The sequence below is a fragment of the Ovis aries genome, chromosome 1 (genome assembly GCF_016772045.2).
Source record: "Ovis aries strain OAR_USU_Benz2616 breed Rambouillet chromosome 1, ARS-UI_Ramb_v3.0, whole genome shotgun sequence".
NCBI lineage: Eukaryota > Metazoa > Chordata > Mammalia > Artiodactyla > Bovidae > Ovis > Ovis aries.
In genome coordinates this window covers 263,160,523-263,178,280 of record NC_056054.1, presented here as the reverse complement: position 1 = coordinate 263,178,280, position 17,758 = coordinate 263,160,523, and the positions used below count along the sequence as shown (strand labels likewise).

Sequence of the window (17,758 nt, the reverse complement as noted above, 5' to 3'; positions counted from 1 at the left end):
ACCACTTATCTATAGAGATGCAGCAGGTCAAAACCTCACAATGTCCTCCTAGTCACTTAGTGCATTTTTTCAATAAAAATCTTTGTTTAAGTGAAGAAGGAAAAAGCTGGAAACTTATGTTGAAATTTCAAGAGGCTCAAACAAATAGGCTCCTGAGCCTCTCACAGAGTTTCTTTGTTAATGAAACAGGCTGACACACCCTGAAAATATGTCTCAGATCACTCAGATACTATCAGCTGCTGATAGTATTTGTTTGGGATCTGTTCCTGGTTGTGGTAACAGACCCACAGTCATCCCACAGTCAACTTGGCTCCAAAGTCCCAGGGATCTGTCAATCAAGGCTCTAAAACCATGGTTCCAAGGGATTCTGGGGTGCCACACCAACCATCTCAACAGATTCGTGTCAAGGCGGTAGGAAACAAGAGAGGGAAGGCAAGAGAGGGCAGAAAGATGAAAAGTTAAAAAAAAAAAGTGAGTCTTGGTGGGTCTTCTTCATAAAGAAAGAAGGATAGAGCCTAGATTAAGTTAAAAGGTTTAAACAATATAAACATTTAGAAGGTACCTGAATCACTTTGTTCCAGATTCCTCATGATTTTCCAGTTGTTTTAAATGGTTCAGTAGAAACTATAGACCATCGTTTCTGGGTGACATCTAACATGCCCTCTCCCAGTCACCTCCCTCCCCTACCTCCAAAGATGGACGCAGGGTGGGTACACAGAGCTGGGGTGAATGAGGAGTGAATTCCATGGGAAGAAGTCAGTCAGGCTTGAAAAATAAATACCAACCCAGGGAAGCATCAACTCTACACTCTGAAAATCCAGACCTAGCAAAGGAGCATCTCCATTGCGAAGAAAACTCAAAATACCATCAGTTGTCGATTCCCAACAGCAAGCAAAAGGGCAGCAGCAAACTCGTGTGTGTGCGCGTCTCCCAAGATCTCTGAAGTCTCACCTGCTCCATCAGCTTTTCTGTGTTTACGGCTAGCCCACCAACACCCCCCTGAGTCAGTCCTTTCAAGACCTATAAACATACACAACTGGTTTCCCGAGAGGTTACCCTAGGTCACTGGTTACTTTTCAACACTTCAAGCATGGGAGGAAACACCTGTTTCCATTTTTCTCTGAAACTAAAAAAGTCCCATCTAGAAAGACTAACATTAACAGCATCCAGTAAAGAGAACCCTCTGTGTTCAGACTGGAAGCCAGCACACAGGAACGTTGGTCAAACTTTGTGATCATATCAGAGTTTAAGAACTACTGTGTGACTCACAGACACAGAAAGCAATCTTGTGGTTACCAGAGGGAGAAGGTGAGGGATAAATTAGGAGTTTGGCATTAACAGATATACACCACGATGTATAAAATGGATAAACAACAAGGACCTATTGTATAGCACAGAGAATGCTATTCAATATCTTACAATAGCCTTTAATGGAAAAGAAGCTATAAAAGTATGCATACATACATATATATATATATATATACATATATATATATATATAACTGAATCACTTTTCTGTACACCTGAAACCAACACAACATTGTAAATCAACTACACTTCAGTGAAAAAGACAAAAACAAAAACACTCAAGATGTCTCCTGAGTCATCTAATCTGATCTGTTCACATCATGAAAAAAGTGAGAAAGTGAAATCGCTCAGTCATGTCCGACTCTTTGCGACCCCATGGAGGGAGGAGCCTATCAGTCCTATCCGTCCATGGGATTTTTCCAGGCAAGAGTGCTGGAGTGGGTTGCCATTTCCTTCTCCAGGGGATCTTCCCGACCCAGGAATAGAACCCAGGTCTGCCGCATTGCAGGCAGACGCTTTACCGTCTGAGCCACCAGGGAAGCCAAAAATCAGGCATAAAGCAATCAGAGAGATTGGCCATGGCAGAGCCGGAGTGGAAAGACAGTCCCCCACCTTCCAGACCCAGATTTTCCCAAACCACCTGATGATTCCTTCAAGGCTCCGCCCACCGCCGAAGGCTCCAGCTGCTCCGCCGCCTACCTTTCTTCCTCCACCAGGGGCCTTCTGGGACAGAGTAGGAGAGGTCCTTGAACTCAATGTTCACTGCCGCTCTCCGAGGCAGGGAGGAGAGGCGCTGGGCTTCTGTGAGATTGTTGTCCTCCTTCTTCAGATGTCCGTTCAGCAGCTCCTTCTCCATGGTGTCCCTGTTGCCGAAGACTACCTCGTCCACTGAGACGCACACTGACTTGGGCTCTGTCATCCCTGAAGAGCCGTTCTAAGGAGACAGGAAAGAAGCGCTGAGAGCGAGTGTAAGCTACATCACGGCAAGGACCACAAGGAGAGAACCGTCCATCTATCAACACTCCTCACCCTCCACCGTGCCCTCAGCAGCACAGGATGGGTGCTCCCCTAGAGAAATTCCCTCTCTCCAGGCTTCACTTCTTCTACCACTATAAATATGCTAAAGATAAACTATGAAACAGATCTACCATCTTATTTAGGAATCATAACATCTAATCACAAAACCAAAATAAATACACCACTTGTCTCAAAGAATGAAACATCAGCCACCCTAAAAAATCATCTACTTACAGTCCACTTGTTAAAAAACCCAACAAAAATGCATGAGACTGCTAGAAGTGCACAGCTGAAAGAGCTTTATGATGATCTCGTTCAGTACCTCCCTGGTGTAAAGTCATACACGTTTTTCAAGAGCAATGGTATCGCTTGGACCCCTGGGAGTTGGTCTTTGTGTTTTCCTGATAAATTTTCCAACCCCCCTACAACTCTCCTCTCTCACTGTATCTTCATAATAGCTCTGAAGTGTTGGAAAGCTTGATTTTTTTCTCTGTGATAAAGACAAGGAAACTGAAGCACAGACTATTTTAAGGAACTCTACGATCAAGTGAGGGGCAGAAGGGATCCCAGAATATGCTGCTGCTGCTGCTGCTAAGTCGCTTCAGTCATGTCCGACTCTGTGCGACCCCATAGACGGCAGCCCACCAGGCTCCCCCGTCCCTGGGATTCCCTAGGCAAGAACACCAGAATGTGAGTCATCCATAAAAACAGGTGCCTCTTCCACTGCACCACCAGGATACCTAATACGTAGCTCCATTGGCCTTTCAGGCTTCCACTGGGAGTCCACTGAACAGGTGACCCAAGAACCAAAAGTATTTATGCAGAGAAAGGAATATCCTTTCTAATGGCTTGGCAATACTGAACAAATCAATATGCTTCAGGTACATCCAAAACACAGAAGAACCCTGGGGTGGACAAATAATGTGCTGTGCTTTTTCTAGCTGTCTCTTGAATGGAGAGAGAACATTCCCCCATGCCAAAAGTGTGGGCCTCCAGTGACACACCTCCATACTGTTGAAGGCAGTCCGCCTGATCTATTCTGATCTGGATGACCATCTTTGATAATTCAGGCCCTTCTGATGGCTATAAGGCTGGGTAGCCCCTGACATACTGCTATCTGTTCTAAACAGGAATAATATCACACTGTTATTTTTCCATAGGTTTGTGGGGTATTTCTTTAAAGTTGATGGCTTTTTTATCATTATTGTTTCTAATAAAAAAAATCTAAAACAAAACCAGAGGGTGGACCATCAATAAACATTCTTACAAACCCCAGCAACTCTAGTGACTAAAACAAGCCCTCTCCCCATTAGAATGACCTCTTGTGTGTACAGTGACTGCATCCTTAATGAGCTGACATTATTTCTATCATGGGATTTAAGGGCCTCTGCAGTATCAGAGGATTTGGAGGTTTCAAATCTTTAAAGCAGGAGTAAGGGGATGGGGAGATGTGACCACAGGGGTTTCTGGTTCTTACGATGCTTGAAAATGTTGCTTTGCAGTTTAAGAAAAAGACACACACACACACACACACACCCCTCCCAGGCATCTCCCACTTCTGGAAAGCTTAACTGCATCAGAACTTAGTTCATTGACTGTAACATTCTGTGGATAAAAATTAAAGTGCAGAGTAAAACTCTTGACAAAATTAATCTTGCTTTGCCGCTGGCACCAAGCACGTGAAGTGCTTCAAATGCAAACATGAGTGGGTTTGTGCATCCCCCACACAATCGGGTTTGTGTCAGCCTGACAACGGGCCTCCTCAGAGCCTGGGCTACGGAGGAGCCCCTCCTGCGCCCAGGAGGGCGCTGCAGGGCTTCCGCATCCGCGCTGGCCCAGTGCCTTCAGTGATGGGACCCCTTGAAGGAACAACAGAGACCCTGCCCTAGTTCTGCACGAGCTTAGCTTTGACCCACCAGTGCAACGCTCACCTTCAACTCCAGCACACAGAGCAGCCCCAAATGCCACTCCTGTGCCACCTGTCTTGCCCCTCCGGGAACAGGAGCTTCTTTCTCTGGGTTATAACCCAGTTTGACTCCACAAGAGTCCTGAAACACCAGTCCTGGCTTTGGCCGGGGGTCGGGTAGTGGAGGAGAAGGAGATGGCCACCCCTTCCCGGGGGCTGGGGTGGGGTGGGGGAGCCGCGGTGGGTACGGTAGCAGTGGAAGGCGGGGTGGGGGGAGGGCTCAGTGGTAAAGAATCCTTCTGCAGTGCAGGAGATGCAGGAAAAGGGGTTCTAACCCTGGGTCAGGCAGATCCCCTGGAGGAGGGCTTGGCAACCCACTCCAGTATTCTTGCCTGGAGAATTCCATGGACAGAGGAGCCTAGCGGGCTACAGTCCACTGTCGCAAAAGGTCCCACGCGACTGAGCATGCATGCACGCACGGGGTAGTGGAGAGACCAATGGGCAGGGCAGTTAGCTCCAGGCCTGGTCTCCAAAGTCCGTCCTCACCCCCCACCTTGAAAGGTGAGATGTCTGCGTGGCATCCTGAGGCTCTAAAGTCTGAATGGCCAATCGTTTTGTGTTCAGTTAGGGACAGGGAGTTTCCAGCAGCCCCTCCGCAGAGCGTGGCCACCTTCCCCCTCCTGCCGAGGTGGACCATCCTGAGGAAGCCCAGGGACACGTCGGGTCTCGCAGTGCTGATGAAGCCCACACAGCACGGGGATGAGCAGCCATTACTCCACCCTCCTCCCAACTGGAGCAGATGCCCACCTGGAGCATGGCGAGGGCCTGACTTTCCCTCTAGACTTATCTACTCCCTCCCTCCCTCACTCTTAGCCCAGATAAAGCCCTGGGGATCTGCAGCCAGCCAGCCAGACACGCTCAGGGCCAAGACTGGGCCCCAAAGAATTTCAATAGGAAGGGGCTAGGACTAGAAGGAAGACGCTACTGGGACCCACAGGGGTCACCCAGTGCAGCTCGAGCCTGGGGGTGTGGGACACACGATGCTTCTGATGAAATAAACTGTGAGCTGGGCTTAGCAAGGGGAGGTGGAGGAGAGGTGCTGCTTCATGATGTTCCCTGCGAGGGAACAGCAGGTGCAAAGGCTGGGCAGCACGAGAGGGTGGAGAACCTGGAGACTGGAAATTCGGGGGCTGGAGCGCTGATGTGGGGTGGGGGAAAGCGCTTCTGGAACAAGATGGAACTAGAGAGGCTCACCAGGTCCACAGGGTGGAGGGCTTGCCAAGCTTGTTAAGGGATTTGCATTCTATCTGGAAGTCTCTGTGGGGCCGCAGAGGGATGTCAAGGAGGAAGTAGCCAGTAGCCGAATAGCTCCGCAAGGTGCGGGAGCCCGGGCGGCAGGAGGGTGGTGGAAGTGAGTGACCTCCACTAGCTGGAGACAGTGGGGAGGGAGACAGATGGACAGGCCGGTGGGACAAAGCTGGGTGAGTAAACTGATTTGGAACTGAAAGAGAGAAGCCAGAGGCCCATACTTCCTATATAAAGTTTTGAATTATTATGCCTCCCGCGTGGTAGGTAAACGATTATGAACAATAGTGACTATTCATTCAGTAATGCACAACAATGCGCCCAATTACACTCCAGGCTGCATAGATTACTCCTCTTCTGTCTCCACAGCTCGACAGGGGGTATACCCTTTTCCACTCCACTTCACAGAGCCTGAGGCCCCAGGGCTAAGGAGAGGCCGAGCTGGGGGCCAGCTCCTGCAGGGTGCTCCCACAGGCAGCGTCCCTAATCACACCGGAATATTGCTTGGCTTTCTATAGGCAAATTGCAGTAGTCCCTAGGCCATCCCAGCCCCTGTTCATCACAGGCAAAGCCACAAGAGACTGGGGAAACCGTACAAGCCCACCTTCCAAAGCAACCAAAGCAGTGCATACCATCACCCGTCTTTCCAACGGGTGTCCAATTAATAAAATCCTACAATCCTGTCTGATGGGAGGTAGTGGCTGTCACTCCAAAATAGACCAGCTCTCTTCAAACACATCCTCAGATGAGAGCTGCCGAGGATGTAGGTTACAGCTAGCTTGTCCTTAGCCTCCGGAGCTCATTAAAAATGAAACAAATATATCTTCCCTCCCTATTTGTTCCCTTTCATTGTATGTTTCCCTGTCTTACCAAAGCATTGTCTTTGCCCTCTCCCTCCACACAATTTGCGCTGCATAATAAACGGTAAATAATAGCAAGTCCATTCACAGGTGTTGAGTGGCAAGGAGACCCATTTGGACGGTTTTTGCTTGCTGTTGGTACGAATTTTTTCTGGGCCACTGATTTCCTTGCATATCTAGATACCTATTTAGCTAGGGAGGGTCTCTAACAGTCAGCAAGCCCTGCCCCCACCCCGGACCATAGTGACGCTGGTTCACTCTCTTTACTCAGGGAAGCCCAGTTGGAGATAGAAACTTCTCAGCATCTTTTCACAGCATCTTGGAAAGGAAAGGAAAGAGGAACTCACAGGCTCCAGGCACTGGCATGCACTCTCTCCCACTTCTCTCCCTGCTGCCAGCTACAGTGTCCACCTTGATGAGTGGACCCTGCATTTGGAGGGCAGACCCCCCCCCCAAACACACACACTGGAACCTTGAGCACAAAAAAAGGGAAAACTAGGTCCAGCACCCTCAAGAGCACTGCCTAAGGGAAAAGAACCCGTGTCAAGCCCTTAATTAAGCAAAGGGTAGGTGTCACTGATACGGTCATTCAGAGTGCCAACCTCATCGTCTCCAAAACCTGGCTTCCAACAGCCCCAAATGCCAATCCCACTGGGAGCCCTGCCCGCCCCACCCAGCCCAGCTCAGGGACTCGTGAACACGGGTGGGTGGTTTTCCCATCCTCCAAGGCACCTTCTCTAGACTCACACCTGGCAGTCAGCCCTGGGCTGGACCCTAGAGGAAAGTTTAGGGCCCTAGGAATGTCTCTAGGGTTCTGCTTATGACTTGGGTCAAAATTTTAAATTTAAAAAAGGACAACGTTTTCAGGGAGAATGATTTTCACGCAAAACAACATTCTCTGAAAAAAGTGAGCTCAGCCTCATGTGAAAGAAACATCTAAGTTCTGGTGCTGCATCAAACCGTAAGGTAACATTCAGGAAATCTTGGCAAAAACATCTCTACCTTAAAACATGCTGATTCACTATTGTCCCACATGTATAAACCACTTTTGCAGCTTTGAAAGGGCTTCAAGAGTTAGTTACCAGGCACCTCCAAGACCTGAAACTTTCTTTACCCACAACTAACAACAATAATCTCCTTCATTTTCCATTGCCACCTTCATTCTGGAATCCCAAAGCAATGAACAAGTGCAAAATGAAAAATAGTCAAGTGTTACCCAAACATTCAACCAGATAAAAGCAAACGTCATGAGGGGGCTGCCTTTTTCATTTGGGTATCCCTCTCATATTAAGAAGCTAGGTCATAAAGGCAGAGACCTTCCAGAGATGGGACCCGGCATGTGGATCCCCCTGTCCCTGGCTCTTTCCTGCTCTGCCAACCTCCTCAATGTGTCCGCGGCCCCATTCTCTCGGTTTACACAAAATCATTATATAATGAGCTGGCGAGGCTGGATATGTTCTACAGTAACCTGTTTGGAATCATAGGATGCAGTTGTCAGAGCAGAGCATGCGCAGAAACCCGGCTACGTTTTTTTTTTTTCTTTCGCTCAAGGCAAGAGGTAACTGTCGGTCAAATCTTGCGGAGCCCTGCTGACTTCAAATACAGGATGCTAAAAATGAAATAAAGGCAAAGGATGGGGAAGAAACCCGTGCGTGCTGTGCACGGTGGGGCTACAGCTCATGGGAAGTGACTAGCAGGATAGTAAACACACAGACAAAGGACAGAAGAGGGATGCATGGTGGGGGTGGGTGGGCGGTTGGTGTGGGGAGGCGATTTGGCTTGGAATACGGAATACTTTATTCTATCTGTACTTTAGATGACCTGAAATCAGTCCAGAAGTACCTCACTGCACTGCCGGTGTGCTGGGCATAGAAATGAAAGGCCCTGGGATGGGTGAGACTTTTGTTTTGCTTTTTTTCTAATGTGAGTTTATGGAGCTGTTTTAAAGGGGCAAGAGGAGACTCCTGACCACCTATAGAAACAGCACTTACTGTAAGTGTCTAGCAAAGAATTCGCCTGCACCCGGTGGTCCCCCTACGGAGCTGGCACCCTTGGGAAGAGTGAGATGAGCGCCTTTGTCCCCACCCCAGTCTCTTCCCAAGGTAGAGAAATGTGACCCAGGCTAGTCCCTCACTTGCCTCCCCCTAACTCCGTCCGCCGCCCCCTCCTGAGCAGGTCCGGGAGAGGCCGTCCCCGGGGGCGAAGGGGCAGCCCAGGCTCTCGACCACCTCTCTCTTTTGTTCCCCTAGACAGTGCCGGCGCTCCGGAGAGCAGCGCAAGAAGCGCCGGATCCTCAGGCTCCCGCCACGCGCGCGGGCAGAGGGATGGGACCCCCTTTTCCCTCTGACCCAGGCTGCCGCCCCGCCCCAGTATGCCATGGGTTCCCAGGCCGAGCACTCTGAGGCGGACGAGGTCAAGGCCATCTGTCTAGTTGTGGGACCTCTTCCTTCCCTTCCTCCGTCCCCTGGCCCTCCGCCTTCCCCGCGTCCTCTGCTGCAAGCAGCATCCCGAGGCGTCAGGTGGCCAGGGCGGGGGGCGATGTGAGTCGGGCGCCTCCCCCGGGGCTCACGGGCAGATGTCAGGGTGCGGGTCTTTGTGCGTTTCTTATTCTCCCGGAGAACAGAACCCAGCGCCGGGGGCAAAGGATGCGCTCACTCACCATGGCGGTGCCAACCGAGAAAGTGGCCATCAGACAGGCCATGCCCCGGGGGCGGCGGCGGCGGCGGCGGCGGGGACAAGGCTGCGGGCGGCGGGGACGGGCGGCGGGCACGAGACTGCGCTCGCACCGGCTCGGCTGCTGAGCGCCGAGCGGGCTCGGACTCGGGCTCCGGCTCTAAGGGCTCTGGGGCCCAGGCCCCGCCCACGACTCGCCCACTCCGGCCCCGCCCTCTACCAGCGATTGGCCGGCGCGCGGGGGTGGGGCGGGGCCGACAGGTGCGCGTGCTCTTGTTTTGCTTCTGCGGGGGCGCGGCTGGCCCAATTCTCCGCGTCCCAGCTCCACTGGCTGTCCGAGCCGCTGGCCCGGCAGGTGCCGAGGATCCTCCCTGGACCTCGAGTCTTCGAGTTCCAAAACTCACGAGGGCTAGGCCAGAGACCCTGGGCCCCCGACTGTCAGCGGGGGATCCCCTTCAAGACTGCCACCTCACAGCCTGTAGTGCTGTGCCGGGAGGGGGGTTGCGGAGTTCGTTTTGGGAGGGAGAGTGGAAGGGTAAAGGAACTTCTCTCTCTCTCTCTCTTTTTTTCTGTTGTTGGGCACCTCTCTGCCAGGTAGGAGCGTGAGAACTAAAGAGGAGACGGCCGCTCCAATACCCGCCCCCCATTACAGCTCTGTATCTGGGACACCCGCCCTTGCATACTGAGGCAGCACATTCACTCATTCACCCAACATTGCTGGGTGCCAGACTCAGAGTTAAGGCCTGGGTAACAAAAGGGTGCTAGGTGAAGATGCCCAGGCCTCTGTCCTCCCCCAGCTTCCCAACTCCCACCTTAACAAAAAACCAAAAACTTTTTTTTTTTAAATTTAGTGTTCCCAGTACCTGGCCCACAGCTGTGTTCATGTAACTGCATAAGGAGAGACACATCAGACACCCTCTCCTGTGGCCCCAGATGGGAGTATCAGATGGCCTGCTAAGACCCTTATTATATGTAAGTGGAACCATTTCCTGGTAACCATGGTGATAAGACATTTCTTACTCCCAATCTCAGAGGCTAATACTTTTATTCAGTGGTTTGCATGTGGGGACCACAGGTAGGAATGCATCCCTTCTCACCTCCAGCACACCTGGGTCACCCCTCCCCACTTTTCCTCGGGTTGGTGAAGCCCCTGCTTTTCTCACGGGGAGAGGGAGCACGGCTTTTCATGCCAAGCAGGAGGGCTTCACACCTGAGGTCTCATGACCCTCGAATCAAAGGATGGAGGGAAAGGCAGTGTAAAGCATGAGTTCAAGGGCGAGAGGGCCCTGCTTTTGTCTGCACAGTTCACTTGAATAGTTCACGCATCACCTCTATTCTGTTGTTAAGAAATCTGACTGCTGTATCTCTAGGTGCCACTGGTTCTCTACATGCCGGGCCCACCAGGCTGTGTGGTGCCTTGAACATGCTGAGCAGGGAGGCCAATGAACTCCAAATGTTCTGGAAAGAGGTTTCAGATTCACAAGCCGGTCTATGAGAACTGAGACCCAAAGGCAGGGATGGAGGTGCCTCATCTCTGAGACCTGGGATTTGTGGGCAGCCCTGAAGCCCACCACTTGCCCTAGGGCCAAATGGAACACAAAACAGGGGTGAAAGACACAACAGAACGTGACCACGGAGGAACTCTCCATGAGAATCGACTGGACCGTGCTGTGCAGCCAGGACAAGTGACAGTGTGGTCCTGCTGCCCTGGCATGTATTCTCTGCCTGAGACCCACTCTCCTCACTGCTGGGCATGTGCTCAGAACATCCTTCTGGAACTGCCCCTGCCCCCAGCTCTACACCAGCTGATTTGGCCAGTGATAGGTCAGGTACTGGAAGTGTAAGGCTCTGCTCGCCAAGCTCCTGGGAATGGGCAGGGAGACATGTGGAGCCTGAGGATGAAGCCAGAGAGGGAAGACAGTGGTAAAGTGGGTTCTTGCTGGCTTTTCTGTTACAGGCCATGGAGAGCTCTGCTTACGCATCTGTACATGGGGATAACAATCATCTCAGCCACGTGGGAGATAATGTGTGCTCCACTGCTCATGGACACATAGCCAGCAATTCTAATCCTTACTAATGTTATCCTTCTTGTGCCAAACCTGGGAATAAGCAAATGGTGAATAAGGTCGGTCAGATCTGTGACGTGGCTATCGGGACTTCTTTGGTTGTAAGTGACAGAATACCCTCTCCAACTGGCTCAAGGTACTTCACTGTCTTACGTAACAGGAAGACTCAGGGTGCACTGGTTTCAGGCTTCAGCCCTTGATCCCAAGCTCTGTCCATGGCTCTGCTTTCTGTCTGCTGGCTTTCCACTATTGGAGGCTGTCACCACACGGCCCTCCCAGTAACAAGCCTGCATCCCATCACTGTGGCCAAAACCAGATCAGCTCCACTTTTCCATCATGCAGCCAAGCCAAGCTACTGACACTGGAATGTGAGGCAGGAAAGCATAGCCTTAAATGCAGGGCACCAAGCCAGGAACGGGGAGACAAGCCTCAGATTCACTTCCACCGGCTCTTTGATTTTGGGATTTTTAAAAGGGAAAGAACAAAGGAGCTCAGGTTAATTATCATCTGTGACAGCGCTGAGTTGTAGTTTCAGGAGGCAGGAGATCTCAGGTGGTTCATGGCTCAGGGCATGGACCTGAGAATATCTTGCCCTGGAAAAGCAACCTGGGTACATATATTAATGATGAATGTATGTGCTGTGCTTAGTCACTCAGTCTTTGCAACCCCATGGACTGTAGCCCATCAGGCTCCTCTGTCCATGTGATTTTCCAGGCAAGAATACTGGAGTGGGTTGCCATGCCCTCCTCATAATGGAGTAGGTCTCCATGCCCTCCTCCAGGGGATCTTCCCAACCCAGGGAACTAAATTTGGTATGTTTTATACCTGCTCTGTGAGATTAACGTATTTCATAAATATGAACTGAACTGATTTGCCTAGGTTAGAGGGACTCTTATTGTGTAGTTTAAGGGACACCCTTTCAGAAGCACACTGGTGCCTCTCAGGCCTCAGGTTTCTCTTGGCCCCGCCCTTTCGGAATCAGTCCTGCAGGTGTCCCACCCTGGAGACTATATATATATATCTGCAGTTGCACCCCCTCGCAAACCCTCTCATCCCTGATGCTATGACCCCTTATAATCCGTGCATCACCTAATTAATTCACTATCGATTGTGTTTCCTGTCCACCACACTGCTCAAGAATGTAAGCCCCATGCGGGCAGGAATATCCACCCACTCATGGGTCATCAGCCCCAGGAGCAGTGTCCAAGCTCATGAGCTATTCAGTCAATACCTCCCACCTCCAGTCCCTCTGGATCCCCCAGGCTGGGTGTTCCCAGTGTGCATGAAGTGCCCAGAGTGGAGATGTACACGCCTGTCAGTGTTCTACCAGGCGGGCTTCTCCCCCATGTGGTGCCCACCATTGCCCAGACGGGCTTTCCTGGTGGCTCAGTGGTAATGAATCTGCTTGCAATGCAGGAGATGTGGGTTTGATCCCTGGGTCAGGAAGATCACTGGAGAAGGAAATGACACCCCACTCCAGTATTCTTGCCTGGGAAATCCCATGGACAGTGGAACCTGGAGAGCTACAGTCCATGGGGTTATAAGGTTGAGCACGACTGAGCAACTAAATCACCACTACCACCACTATTGACTGGAGTAAAACAAACAAACAAAAACCTATGACAGAAGGCTGACCCCCACCTCCTTAGCTCCTCTCATCATGTTGACACCTGCTCTGCAGCAATGTGAGCTTATAGGATTTCTTTCCCCAAAGCCTCAACTGAGCTTGACTTTGGAGGTGTGGTATAGGAAAGTGTTTGCTTGCTTACTCTTTACAACCCAACCTCTGACTCTGAAGGTGAAGTTATCAGACAAATAAAAACAGAATCTGGTGCCTCAACAACCAATAGGAAGGGTGAGGCTTGCCCCTTCCCCAGACTGGCGGGGATGGGAGACATAGTGGGGCCTTTGGGAGGCAGAGATGGTCTGGGGAGCCCTGCCCTGTAGTACCCCCAGGCCCACAATGTTGCAGGTATTGGTCACTGGAGGCATCCCAAGGGGAGGCTTGCCCTTGGCTGGGCTGGAGACCTGCTTTCAGGTCATGGCCCCTGACCTCTTGGCCTCTGTGGTCCTTCCACTCATGTTGGCAGAGTCATCGGACCCCTTCTTCTGTTCACATTACCTCCATTGCTTCCACTTTTAAAAAGGAAGAGAAAGAGAGAAAGAGACAGCGAGAAGAGGTGAGAGGGAGGAAGGAAGACAGGGAAGAAGGAAGTGGAAAGGGGGAGAGAGAAAGAGCCTTGAGTGGGAAGAATAGGAGTCTTAGCCTTTGATGGAAAGGGTGGAAAGGGGAGCAGATGAGCAGTCAGACGCACAGACAGAGGCTGCCTGGGAGGATGACAGGCTAAGCCACACACCAAATGGGGACTCTGTAATTGGTGTACTTTTAAGAAACATTGTTTTCTCTCTATGGTTTGTTTGATTCCTATTTTACTAGCCCTCTTGACTCCCCCGGGGTTCCCAGTGGCTCAGTGGTAAAGAATCCACCTGCCAACGCAGGAGATATGGGTTCCATCCCTGGGCCAGGAAGATCCCCTGGAGAAAGAAATGGCAACCCACTCCAATATTCTTGTCTAGAGAATCCCATGGACAAAGGAGCCTGGTGGGCTACAGTTCATGGGGTCACAAAGAGTTGGACACGACTAAACAACAACAGTGTAACTTCCCCAGCATCTTGATCCAGATGCCACCCCCCCATCACATGTGAGCATCAGCCCAGCTCCAGAGAGGGGCCCTGCCATCCCCAGCCTGCCAGAGGTGAGAGCAGGGGCGAGGTCACCACTGAGAGTGCGGTGCAGGTGGAGCCCAGATGGTAAGAGGGAAGGTGGAGGTGAGTGAATGAGAGAAGGAAAAAGGCAGGTAAGTATTTTATAAGCTAAGTTAGCAAGAGGCAAGTTAACCATTGCAAGCAGATTATTTGTTTTCTCTCATTAACGTGGAACACAGAATGGTGGGAAAGATACAGGAGACCAGCTATTTCTACAAATGAAGAAAGAGGAAATAGCATCTGGCAATGAGATGACCTTCAAAGCTGAAAATTAGGAGAGAAGTCTCAGAGGCAGACATCAGAAAACGACTTGAGGCCTCCTTCTCCCACAGACATAGAAGCATGTCCCCCCATAAAAGATGCCAGCTGGGGAGTAGATGGAACCCCCCCAGGCCACGGGCACCCACTTTTCCTCTGGGGAACTGCCCTCCCCAACTCCATGTACTCAATCCAAGACAACCCCCACCCAGAGCCACCAGATCATTCCATCTAATGGCTTGAAAAGTGCTGTGACATGCGTTACCCTCTGAGATGCTCAGAACAGCCCTGCAGGGTCAGAGCACAGGTGCCATCACAGGAACATGTGTGCATTTGAGTCCCAAGCCCCAGGAGCAGGACAAGTCAGGCCCGCTGGAACACAGAGTAACTTTTCATGGCTCCGAAGACCACAGCTCCAGCCCACTGTGCTCAGCACCCAGGCCACCCAGCAGATGTCCTCATGCTTCCTGGAGACACCTGAGCTCTCCTGGGATCTGCCCACCCACTTTTCCCCTCCCCAGGCCTGGGAAATGTTTCTTCCACCTCCTGCCTCTCCCCTCTGGAAACTCAGCTCTATCCCTTCCCCTCCGGGAAGACCTGACTGTCACTTTGCTGAGCCCTGGCTTTTGAAAACAGAAGTCTGGTTAGGGAGATTATCTTCTGTACACTTGGAAACTTTCAGGGCAGAGCCTTGCAACTCAAAAGTCCCCAAGGCAAGAGAGAATCAATCTAATTTTTTAAAAAAATCTTGGCTACTTTTTAGAGGAAAGGAAGGGGGGAAATCTCCAGCAAGGAAATTAGTGTCAGAGATTATCTCAGCAGATTATTTCCTGCTGCAGTAAAGAAGGGGATGGAGGCTGGACGAGGTTTGAAACCTGCCTGGGGCCAAGATGCCAAAGCAAGAACCCAGCTCTCCTAACTCTCGGTGAGCACCTTTTCCACTTTTTTACAGCTGTCAAGCATTTGATGCAAAGAGTCGACTCATTGGAAAAGTCCCCGATGCTGGGAAATATTGAAGGCAAGAGGAGAAGGGGATGGCAGAGGATGAGATGGTTAGATAGTATCACTGACTCAGTGGAGATGAATTTGAACAAACTCCAGGAGGCAATGAAGGACAGGGAAGCCTGGCGTGCTGCAGTCCATGGGATCGCAAAGAGTCTGAAACTACTGAGCGACTGAACAACTATAACGGAACATTTGTTGAGAATATGTCAAACCTATTTGTAAATGGGAGAGAACTAGCTACAAGTCCAAGTGCAGTCTTTTAAAAGTCACAGGCAGACTAGAGGGGAGATGGAATAGACATGCTTTTCTCTATTCGTCCCCTCAGTACAACTAAAAACTCTGGACATAATACAAAACAGACAGGAGGAGACTCTGTGGAGTGGTGGAGTGGACAAGACAGGGTGGCCAGGACCTGGGGACCCAAGGTAATACATGGTGGTGAGGTCTCCGGGCTTTCTTTCACTGCATGGATCCCAGACGCTCTGCTGAAGAAACCAACAAACCGGAAATGGCAGTTGGCACAAACGAAAAAGGTCGCACAAAAGACTACTCACTCTAGCCACGGGAATGGAAAGAGAGCCACCTAGCAGGATGGAAAATTTGTAGACAATTACGGCTCTGTTCCTGACAAATACCATGCAATAAACTCCGAACTCTACCCGCACCAGCAAAGATAAAAGGGGAGCCTAGATTTTCACTCCCCCCAGGCTGTCATGAAGCACCAAAACCTGCTTCATCCCCCATCAAAACTGTATCAGAGAAGGCCAGACAGGGGGTCTGGGACCCACTCGCTTCCTTCCCTTCCTTGCTGCAGTGGTGGCAGAGGAGACACAGTGGAATGAGCCCTCACAGCACCAATCAGTGGTAAGGAGAACACGATCCAAACCATGATGCCAGTGGAAAGTGTGTGGGGAGCAGTAATGAAGTTCCCCTGTCCCAGCCAGGGAGGCATGGGTAGTGGCCAGTGGAGAGTCAGGATTCCAGTCCTTCCCAGCAGTAACGAGAAATCCCTCCCTTGGATGTCTACAAAGAGTGAGCAGAGAACCTAGAATTCTACCCTCACAGGCAGTAATGAGGTAGTGCTCCTCTTCCCTTCCCTGCCTAGTGATGTCAAAAGAAGTCAGCTAAAACAGAAGGCTTAAATAAGCTCTAGCATCTTGTAACATTGCATTGAAAATATCTAGGTTTCCATAAAAAATCATTCATCATCCAAGAATCAAGAGAAGCAAAATTTAAATGCGAAAAAAGCCCAATCAATAGATGTCAAAACCAAGATGAAAAAAAAAAGTTACAATTACCCAACGAAGATATAAAAGCAGCCATCATAAAAATGCTTTAGTGAGCATTTGGGAACACGCTTGAAACAAATTGAAAAATAGAAACTCTCAGCAGAGAAATAGAAGATGTAAAGAAGAATAAAATGGAAAGTGTAAAACAACAAAAAAATGCAATAACCAAAGTGAAATAGTCAGTGGACAGGCTCAACAGCAGAATAAAGGGGAAAAGGAAAGAATTAATGAAATAGAACTGTAAAAATCATCCAATTTGAACAACGCAGACAAAATGTACATGTATGATAAGTTGCTTTAGTCACGTTCAACCCTGTGCAACCATATGGACTGTAGCCCACCAGGCTCCTCTATCCATGGGATTCTCTAGGCAAGAATTCTGGAACGCGATAGCATGCCCTACTCCAGGGGATCTTCCCAACACAGGGATCAAACTGGCACATCCTGCAACGCAGGCAGATTCTTTATTGCTGAGCCACCAGGGAAGCGCAACACAAAGAAAATAAGCTGTACAAAAATTAAGAGCCACTGTGGACTTCACTGCTGGCTCAGATGGTAAAGAATCTGCCTGTAATGCGGGAGACACGAGTTTGATCCCTGGGTCTGGAAGATCCCCTGGAGAAGGGAATGGCTACTCACTCCAGTATTCTTGCCTAGAGAATCCCCTGGACAGAAGTGCCTGTCGGGCTACAGTCCACGGGGTCGCAAAGAGTCAGACACAACTGAGCAACTCACACTTTCAGTGGCTAAGAATCCCCTGCCAATGCAGAGGACACTGGTTCAACCCCTGGTTCAAGGAGACTCCATACACCACAGAGCAACTAAGAACACACACCACAGCTACTGAAGCCCCCAGCCTGGAGCCCATGCTCCAAAACAAGAGAAGCCGCTGCAGCAAGAATCCCACGCACAGCAAGCAGGAGAGCCCCAGCTCGCCACAACTAGAGAGCGCCCGCCAGCAACAAAGGCTGAAAGCAATCAAAAATAAATAAATTAACTAAGTTATTTTAAGAAGGCGAGGGAACATTGTATTGCCATGATCATAAATGGGCCAATCCAGCATGAAAGCATAGCAATTCTAAGTATGTATGAACCAAATAGAAGAGCTATAAAGTTAGTGAAGCAAGAACTGATAGAGCTGAAAAGAGAAGAGATAAACCCACAGTTACAGTTGGATACTTCCACATCTCTCTCTGTCTCTCCTCAATTGCTAGAACAATTAGAAAATAAGCAAGTATATCTATGTTCTCAGCAGCACCACTGGCCTATGAAATCCAATCAATATTTATACAACACCCCACCAG

General features: G+C 50.2%; 1 protein-coding gene across 2 annotated transcripts in view; it reads right to left on the bottom strand.

The window, feature by feature from the left end:
• ABCG1 (ATP binding cassette subfamily G member 1) overlaps positions 1–9,202 on the bottom strand; it is a 66,849-nt gene extending 57,647 nt beyond the window's left edge. For both annotated transcript variants that reach the window (XM_004003360.6, XM_004003359.6), the window contains exons 1-2: positions 9,056–9,202; positions 2,008–2,242 (exon numbers count right to left, since the gene is read on the bottom strand). In XM_004003360.6, the coding sequence (XP_004003409.1) occupies positions 2,008–2,242; positions 9,056–9,097 (277 nt within the window). In that variant the 5' untranslated portion in view covers positions 9,098–9,202. The remainder of the gene's footprint in view (positions 1–2,007; positions 2,243–9,055) is intronic.
• Positions 9,203–17,758: the final 8,556 nt, after the last annotated feature.